At 37.6% G+C, this 10,173-nt stretch overlaps 1 protein-coding gene across 2 annotated transcripts in view; it reads right to left on the bottom strand.

Moving 5' to 3' along the window:
* The window catches only part of LOC142144204 (gamma-aminobutyric acid receptor subunit rho-2-like), a 71,021-nt gene extending 69,004 nt beyond the window's left edge, over nt 1–2,017 (bottom strand). For both annotated transcript variants that reach the window (XR_012689671.1, XM_075202771.1), the window contains exon 1: nt 1,659–2,017. Coding sequence is in view for 1 of the 2 variants with exons in the window: in XM_075202771.1 (XP_075058872.1) it covers nt 1,659–1,849 (191 nt within the window). In the remaining variant the exon portion in view is untranslated. The remainder of the gene's footprint in view (nt 1–1,658) is intronic.
* Nucleotides 2,018–10,173: the final 8,156 nt, after the last annotated feature.

Consider the following 10,173-nt stretch of genomic DNA (forward strand, 5'->3'; position numbering starts at 1 on the left):
ACTTGGCTCGCTACATGGCATTAGGGAAGCTTTGAATTATTCCTAGATGTTGCTATTAATGAACTTTCAAACTCTAGTAAATCCCTATTTGAGACGCCAGGCTGCAACATGATTGCTGGTGATGCACACAAGAGCATCCTTAGGGAAGAAAATACAGATGTTTCTCTTTAAGGCTAATATATTGCATAATTTGTTTTTGCTTCTGTAGATCAGCTTTAACACATAATCTAGGGATGCATTTTTGCATAATGACACAAGGACAAGGCACATGGAGATTCCTAACAGATTGTGAGAATGGTTTAAAAGATTTACTTTCTGATGTAACTCAGAATATACCAACTTCACCTCCTATTCTAACTGCAACACCCAAAACAACCCGCACTCTCACTTCAGTAACTGCTAAATCTGATTGTTGACAGAACAAACCAATATATAGCCAGAATGAGGGTGCTACAGGTACATATACATGAGTCCACCAAACTGCTGGGCCCCATAATAATCTCAAGGGCTGCTAAGGCTATAGTTTCTCCTTAAAATATAAAACAGATTTAAATAAACATGTGGTACTACTGGTTTGTGGTTGTGGTATGTCATTTTTGGTACTTACTTCTCCCCCTGCCCCTTGCAGAGTACAATGGAATAAAAATAGTATATAGTATACTGTACTCCCTAATATACCTTTTTCAGACTTTCATGCCCATAGAAAAGACATAAGTCTGATATGATAAATTCTGGTAGCAGAAATAACAAGGGGACATTCTTAAATAATATCCTTACTATTTGCAATGATTATGTTCCAACCTTTGATTATAACTGAATATCACAGTTTCACTATATTATTATAACAACACCATTTATTATCACAGTATATCACTCATCTATTAAGAGCAAATCTAATTTATTAGAATAATAACAGAGTCTCTAATTAACTCTGTATATCCACCACTGTGAAATCTCAGTTGGAATATTTTCTTATCTGCAATCCATCTATATTGTTTTGGTTTTGTTACAAACCTATGGAAACATTTTTAGAATTGTATAAAACAAAATAACAGACATCTAAGCTTGTTAAGTAAATGCGTACTCGATTTAATTAGATGAATATGCCCTTAAATACAATGTTCATATATAGTCCTGTACTATACTGTATTCAATTGTTCAGTATAGCCATACAACCTCATTGGCAAATATAGACAGAAACAAAAATAACATACATAGGCTGTTGCCTAAATGTGTAAACATAGCTCTACATAATATATATCCACCATGCAAATAGCCATGCCTTACATATTTCATAAAGCTACCAAAATATAAATATGTAGACAGGATTAAAGTATTTGGGAAGTTTCACTATTGACAAATGGATTTCAGAAAAACATACCGCTATTGCACTGTAGAAAAATGGTGTGAAGAAAGAAGTAAAACATAATAATAATAATACAACTCTAATTGCAGAATATAATAATGATAATTTAGTAGGGTTATCCATTGTGTGTATTATGCTATGATATTTACTCTTATTTGGATTGATTCTTGGAATAACACTGACTGTCAAATAAAACAAGTTGAAAACTCATGAAATACTTATACTCAACAGTACTATACAAAGAGGACAGTGTGACAAAGGAGAGGGTATACTCAGGTGTAGGGATGCGTACCTGGCTTGTTTGTGCACTTCCATCTGATTCGTCCATCTCCTCCTTCTATGCTTCTTGCTTTCTGTGAGAAGGATGAGACAGGAGATCAGCAGAAGGAGTTTGAATGAATTAGGCATTTTCAGTATAGTGGGTAGAAAATGATCTGCTCTGCAGTTTCTCCCAGCAGTAACAGTGCCTACTGGTGCACACATTGAGTCAGCTATTCATCCCAGGAAACATACTGGCTAGACGGATCAGTGTGCAGGCTGTGCTTCTGATTCCTATAATGTTCTGAGATCACAAGCTTTCCTCCCATGAATGATAGGCACTGGCCATTTCTAGGGGCTAGGAGAAGTTGGCTGTGCTCTGCTACATATCCCCTGGGGTTCTAGGACAGAGATTTCACTAAATCCCTTACATAATAGGCATGTGGTTCACAATGCAATTACGGACACTCAGGATGATTCATCAGAGCACTAATCGGAGTTAGATTTTCATGATAAACCATGGAATCTTTGCAACCAGTTTCAAATGTTGTTTTAATATTTTTATTGTTCTCAGTATAGCTAATCATTGGTCACAGACACAGGAAAGAAAACAACAGTGAAAATCATTCTTATGCTGGCAGGGAATGTAAAATTGGAGGAAACAGTGTTTCTAAAGAGCTATATACTGAAAAAAACACTTTATAGCCCATTGCACAAAGACAGATATGTATGTGAGATTGTGTTTACAAAAATCAGTATATGTTGTCGGCATAGTGTTAGGTCATATACCAAAATGTTAGAGGGAAGTAAAATAGACACCACTAAATCAAGTAAACATAGACTTGGTTGAGAAATTCATAGATTTTCACACATATAGGGGCATCCAATACCACTGTTTTAAAAAAAATACTAATAATAATCGTTATGAAATGTCCTGTCTAATGCTTACATTCTAAGGATCTGTCCTGATTTATGACACTAAATCCTACAAGACGTTTTAACCATTTGCTATCCTCCTGGCCTAGAGAATCAGATGACTTCAGGAACTGAAAATGATAAAAGGCTTATCATCATCATCATTTATTTATATAGTGCCACTGATTCCGCAGCGCTGTACAGAGAACTCACTCACATCAGTCCCTGCTCCATTGGGGCTTACAGTCTAAATTCCCTAAGATACACACACACACACAGGTCCAGTTTTGTCAACTCGCGGGAGTTCGGTGAGTTGACAGCTAAAATTTAAAGTGGCGCTGGCTTGTAAAGGCAAACTTGCGTTTACAAGCCAGCGCCACTTTTAATTTTATCTGTCAACTCGCCGAACTCCCGCGAGTTGACAAAACCGGACGATAATACATTTACCCCACAGAGACAGACAGACAGACTAGGGTCAATTTTGTTAGCAGCCAATCAACCTACCAGTATGTTTTTGGAGTGTGGGAGGAAATCGGAGCACCCGGAGGAAACCCACGCAAACACAGGGAGAACATACAAACTCCTCACAGATAAGGCCATGGTCGGGAATTTAACTCATGACCCCAGTGCTGTAAGGCAGAAGTGCCAACCACTACACCACTAGGCTTATTAATCTGACTATGGTATTGGGATCATTCTTCTCAGTGTTCCTCAGCTTTGTGCCAGGTTATAACAGAGGAATTTCTACAAAATTAAATATTTCCCACACAAAATAAAGTATTTTTCCTGTCCAGCAATCAATACATACATTTCACTGAAAACAGCATGCATCCTTAGATCATGCAGAGGGTTGTATAGCATGTGTCAGTCAGCCTGACCGAAAGGTGTAATTACTAGAGCAGCAGAGGTTGCACTGGTATGGAGATCACGTCACCTATATATATCTATATTTCTATCTATATCTCCTTTCCACCCTTGAGCAGTACATGGCGTCCTTTCAAAAGTGTATAAATAAATGCTGATGATGAAGTGTGCCATGAGGTCCGCAATTCTCTAGTTACAAACCTGGTCTGACTCATTGTCTGATACTGTATTTGAAAACTAATTGTGGGCCATACCTGTGGTTATTACACTGCACACCAAAAAGTATGATTCCAGCAATATACTCAACGGCAACACCAAATAAGAGCAATCAAATTATTAACTGTATATTAAAAATAGGGGGGAAAAAGAGAGCACTGAATCATGTGTTAAACAGTGTATTATAGAGTATCGGTTAAACAAACAGAATGGACTTATTAGTAGAACTTCATTTAATATGTACATTTTGAAATGATTATCTTCTCACAGAAACTTGCCAAATGGCTTTTTTTTTTAAGTTGTATGCCTTCCAAGTTAAATACTATCACTTGTATGATGAACAATTAAGTAATGGAATAACTGTTAGCCATCTAAAACATGGTTAGCCATCAATGGAATTAAATTCATTTTGTTGGTGTATGCAATAAATTCAGTTTACTAGCTGCAGAATAAGCGCACGTACAGCGCATTTACATTTTACCCAAAGTCTTTATTTGTCTGCCTAGTACATAGGAAAGTGCACACCACTTCCACAACCATTTACTGGAAACAGGCCCAGATGGCAAAGTGTATGCCAGCATCACCCCACTTAGCTAATTTCAACATTTTGTCCTATAATACCTGTCTCATCTGCTTGTTTAAACCTCAAAACTAGACAGGAATGGCCAATGAATGTTGGTGGCTATGGCATTTGAATCCTCACACGTCCAAAATAAACTAGATGCCAAGGATTTTCAATAAAGCCGTGTAAAATAAGTAGGCCTTTCAGATTCATATGTAACAACATGAGCCACCAGCAAGACGGCACTAGTTGACAGGGGAATATATTAACAGGTATAGTTTAAAAGGACATGTTTCAGCAAACACAGCTACGTTTACAAAGGGTCACTTTCATCAAAAATCATTATTCTACAGACAAACTTATATGCGTGACCCTACATCTGACCTACCAGGATCCTGTATTCCGGTACTCTTCTCCATATCCTGGTATCCAGTGTCCCATGTTTTTCACTTAATCCTGTTATCCAGCATCCTAAACTTTTCAGCTAATCCTGGTACCCAGTCTCCTGTGCTTGTCAGCTAATCCTGGTACCGTGTCCTGTGCTTGTCAGCTAATCCTGGTATCCAGCGTCCTGTGCTTGTCAGCTAATCCTGGTACCCAGTGTACTGTGCTTCTCAGCTAAACTGGTATCCTGGTACTTCTCTGCCGTTCAGCTATCTTCCTTGCCTGTGAACGTCTGTTACACTTGCCAGTTTCGCCTGGTACCCATCCGGAGAACCATAAACTGTGTGGTGCTAGCAGCAAAGACCAAACCTCCTTGCGGAAGTCCCTAGCGAAGACCTTCACCACGTTACACTACCCACACCTCCTTGGTGTGTAGAGCTAAATCAGGAAGATTGTTAGAATTGTATTATCCTGTGTATCCTTCTAATAAAAACATGTAAAGGGGTATATACAATGATTACATGTTTTGCCAGTGTGTAATCAGCCTAAATGTAGCTAAAATATAATTTTTGCAACAACAAACAACAGAAACAAATCAATATATAGTCAAACAATAAACTATGTTGAAGGATCTGCATTTTATATTTAGTATAAAGATAAAACTAACTATTGCTATGTTAAAACAGGCCAAAGATGCCATGTTCTGCTCCTGTGTGTTTGTGTGTTTAAATATTCAGACAGCTAATCCATGTTCTCCACTTGTGGTACAGACAGTGAGATTTTCCAGAACTACTGAACTATTTAGTTCATAGATATGCAGAGCACTTATCATTATGATGTGCACACAAAGAATTGAAATTATTTATCCTTTTAAAGGTGAACATTTATTGAATACTCAATCAAGGACATGTTTTTATTGAAACACGCAAACTAAAGAAACATAATTGTGTTTAAATTGAATAAAACTAAAATGTATTTAAATAACATCAGCTTCAATAATGAGACATGAAATACTAAAATGTTGCTGTAGAGATAACCAGTTGGGTTTTCAGTTTTCTATACTAGAGAATGAGAAGTCGCTCAGGTGTTATGGACTAAAATCCCTCAATAACATCATTGTAATTAACTGACAAAGCCAGTTCTTGTTCTTTTCTTCCTCCAAAATATTTTATTACATTTCCAGTGGTAGAACTAAAAATGACAATCAAACAATATTGAAGTAGATAAGTGTACAATATCATTACAAAAGCAAGATGATATAAAAGAAACTAGATACTGTCAATATTTATACAGATATGTGTAAGAAAAATAAGGGAAGGAGTTAAGGAGTGGTGATATTCCAATACATTGTTCAATGTATAAACCCATGAGTCAGTCATGGTGCTGTTAAGACATTGTACTTCTTAGTTTGTCCTCCTCCTCCTCCGGATGAAGAGGTGCACAGAGGCCCGTGCTTGCTTCAAGTCAGACCGCCCATCTGCTTTAACTTCCCCCTTATACCCCTGGCCACCCCAAAGTCCATTTTTCATTCCATGTTAGTCTCAACCTTAGTTTGTGTCTGCGTCTCTCTGCCTTCCGATAGGTCTGTTACCACCTATGTCTGTCTCCCCCTTTGTGTACATCTCTCTGTCTCCAATTTTGTATGTTTACCTTTACATGGGGAAGCTTAATTAAAAAGTATAGCAGCAGTACTTGTGCCACTGCAATACCTGGTCTTTTATTGTCATCTCAGGAATTGGCCCCGTTTAGGGCCATTGTGCAACGGCTAACAGTAGGCCTACCCTACTAACATGGATTCTCTGGTGATGTCACTCGTGCTACTTTTAGGAAGATATCCATCATAACCCCAAAGCAAGCCGACAACTTCCAGTTTATTCAATAGCACTTTCATTTTGTTACCAATGAATGTCATGGGACATTCATTTGTATCAAAATGTAGTTTTCTCATTGCAGTTAGCTCTTTAAAAGTCAATGCCGGCAATCAATGAGTATTGGAATGGGTAATGTGAAGTGATTCTTTCCTGTTCCCTTTTGTATAAAAGTGATGCTGGGACCCAAATACATAATCAATATGGGTGAAGCAAACAATATATCGTTGTCTACACACATTTTCACACGGTTATTGAAAATAGATTGAAAATGTTCTGAGCTACTTCTCATCTGCAATAATCGCAGCAAAGAATTATGCAAACATTTCACCTCTATCATTGCAGCAAGTTTCACTTCAACCACCATCTGGAGAACAGGGTACATCATCTGAATGGCAACGAGGAATATTTAATAGAACAGTACCTTGTAAAGCTTGTAAAAAGATGGAGTAGTTTTGTTTTATTGCAGTCACTGCTTCTGCTCTGCATGCCCATCTTGTGTCTGACAGTGGCTTTAAAGAATTCAGCAGAGATGCTATTTGTCATATCTTCTCCCCTTCTCCCTGTATGTTGCATAGATCTCCCTTCCATAAAGTGTCTGAATAAAACAAAATCAGTTTGATTTTGTTTATAGTACTATGTATGCTTACACAAGGTTCAAACAGTGTACATAAAGTATTTTCACTGTTTAATTCTATTCATTTCACTTAAACTCATGCGGTGCATCCAAACATAGTAGATACACCATCAAAATGTACAGATATCAAATGGTGTTGAGGGCTTCTTTTAAAAAAAAATCAAAAAAAAAAAATCGACTGAGCATCAGTTTCTAATAGTCTGTGCACAGACACAAAGGGCCTCATTTGGAATGAAAATATATGCAGAGAATGCACACACAAAAAAAACCACCTGCACACTTGCGTTTTACATCTATAATGCGGGTTGCACGTATCATAAGATAATTCCAACAATTGATTAACTGCAAAAAAAAATACCAAAATGGCTCATTGCAATGTTGGCCACATTTCAAGAAAGTACAGTATACCATTTTTTGAATCTGCATGAAAACTGTGAAAATTATCTTTGTTTTATATTTTAGTGGAAACTGCCATCTACTGGCATACAAAGGTAACAGTATTTATTCTCATATTTACAAAGTACAATAGCTTACCAGGTTACAGACATTGGCATAAGCTGCAGAAGATCGTGCTCATGTAATAACGATAGTAAGCACATCCCACAGACTGCATGAGAAAGTATGTTGAGAAGGAAAGGTAGATTAGGAGATAAGGAGATGTGACTTTTATAGTTGCTCAATGGAACAAAAAAATTATTTCAGAAAACATGAGATTTGGGACAGCATGAATGGTTTTATCAGAAATGGGACAGCACCCTTCCAAATTTGTTTGCATATAATATTACATTACGGGGCAGCACGGTGGCTTAGTGGTTAGCACTTCTGCCTCACTGTACTGGGGTCATGAATTTAATCCCCGACCGTTGCCTTGTGTGTGTGGAGTTTGCATGTTCTCCCTGTGTTTGTGTGTGTTTCCTCCAGGCGCTTCGGTTTCCTCCCACACTCCAAAAACATACTAGTAGTTTAATTCTCATACTCTCTGTGTGTGTGTGTGTGTGTGTGTGTTTTAGGGAATTAAGACTGTAAGCCCCAATGGGGCAGGGACTGATGCGAGTTCTCTGTACAGCACTGCGGAATTAGTGGCGCTATATAAATAAATAGATGATGATATGTGTATAAACTGCTGTGTGAAAAACAAATATTAAGGTCATATATATGGTGATAAATGTAGAGTGTAAAGTGTGTCCGTCTTGTATTTTGAAATTTTAAAAAATGAAAACATAAGCATGTTATTGGATTCACAATCTATAGAACCAAAGTATGTCCCAAAATAAAACTGAATAGTTATTAAGGATTTTTAGGCTGTTTGTACTGACATTTGTGGAACCCAGTCAATACTGTTGGTCATAACCCCAGTCTCCTTTTCCTAATGTTAGGCAATCAGTAGCATCAAGTACCATGTCTCCCTCATCCTTGATTAGTGTTTATTTTGTGTAATGCCCCACTCATGGTTTAGGCGCCACCTCTACAATGTTTCATGGGAAGGCTTCTATAATACAGAAGCGGCGCCTGTTTCCATTGCGTCTATTAGTGTCAGCGTTGAAAGCAACGTCATTCCCTGCTGCCTGCATTTTAAAGCCTCTGAATTTTTAGAAGTCATTTTTTTTTAAAGAGTCGATATGTCGGGGATCCCAGGCTTCGCACTGAAAATGTCTGGGTAACTCATATCAGACTGTCCGTCATTGGGGATATGAGTACCAATAGCTTAGTTTAATTCACAGAGGCATTCTGGGAAGCGAGGGAAACCTGTATCAAAACTGTTAATTTGAATGTCCACAAAGGAGCAAAGGTGGCAAATGAGAAAGATGAAGAGTGAATCACTGAAGTAGGGATCAATACATACAAGCTTATTTTCAGAACGTACTTATATTGCATTCCAGATGGAGTGTGACAAAAGTAAACCATTCATTTGTGATCTACACCATTAATGGAGTCTGCACAAAAACCATATTGTTTTAGGAGCTGTAGTAAATTAGGCATTTACTGGCATAACTGGATGGAACGAACAAAACCAAAAACTTAACATATAATTATCACAAAATTACCAAATAAAGTCTTGAACTGCATCTTTTAAAAATACAAATCATAATCTAAGCAAATATTCTAGAGTATGTGCAGGGGGCAGAACTGGGCCGGTAGCAAAATATGTGGAAAGCCAATCTATCCTCCGAAGGCCCCTTCTGAGCAAAGAGGCGGTCTCGCGAGTGTCAATTGGCATTGTCAGCCCACTCTCACCTATGGACCCTGTAGTGCCTCCACCCTCTGCACTGGTGGTAATTCTGACACTGCATGTGTGTCTAACAGTTAGAAAATATCACCCATAAAATTAGTCAAGAGACTATGGGGAAGTTTCAAATTAGCCGCCATGTTCCTCAGAGCTGCGGCTGTGCATTTGTACCGTTACTGTGGTAAATTCACTCTGGATTTTTAGAAGAAATCTCCACTGATTTCTCCTCGCACCGAAAAATCAGCTGAGATTTCTTGTAATAATCCAGGAGCCGCAATGTTCCGAGGAACATTGTATGTGTGGACAGAAAATTTGACCAGTACAGAATCCCTGGAGAACTGGCAAATATGTAAATCAAAACTGAACTGTGCAAATTCTGTCTGGAACACAATAAGGGAAAAACCAAACATTCATCTGGATGCACCCTGAGAAAGCCTGAAAGATGTAGCAAAGCATTTATTAAAATTTACATTAGGGCATGATCAAACAGAAGGGTAATCTGAAAGCAAAAGCACTAATTTAAGAGCCATGTTGTTAATTATTGTGTACTTGTGCAAAGATAACCATCTGGTTATAAAATATATAACCTTCCCAAAAGTATTTTTGGTATAAAATATATATTTTTATTTCACATGAGTGGTGTTGAACTACAGTACGTCTGCATGCCTTGTCAGCCATTAGCATCAAACATAGTATGGTGTTAATATTTAGTGTGTGGCTTATGAAGATAAATGCTCTTAGCAGATAGTAATTATTATTTGCAAATAGTAAATCTAACAAAGAAAAAACCCCACTGTTCTGTGTGACAACTATATCGTTTTTAGTAAGTATTGCAATGTGTGGTCAATAGTATGGTAATATGTTTATAGAAATAAA

Source organism: Mixophyes fleayi, chromosome 3, assembly GCF_038048845.1.
Source record: "Mixophyes fleayi isolate aMixFle1 chromosome 3, aMixFle1.hap1, whole genome shotgun sequence".
Classification (NCBI taxonomy): Eukaryota; Metazoa; Chordata; class Amphibia; order Anura; family Limnodynastidae; genus Mixophyes; species Mixophyes fleayi.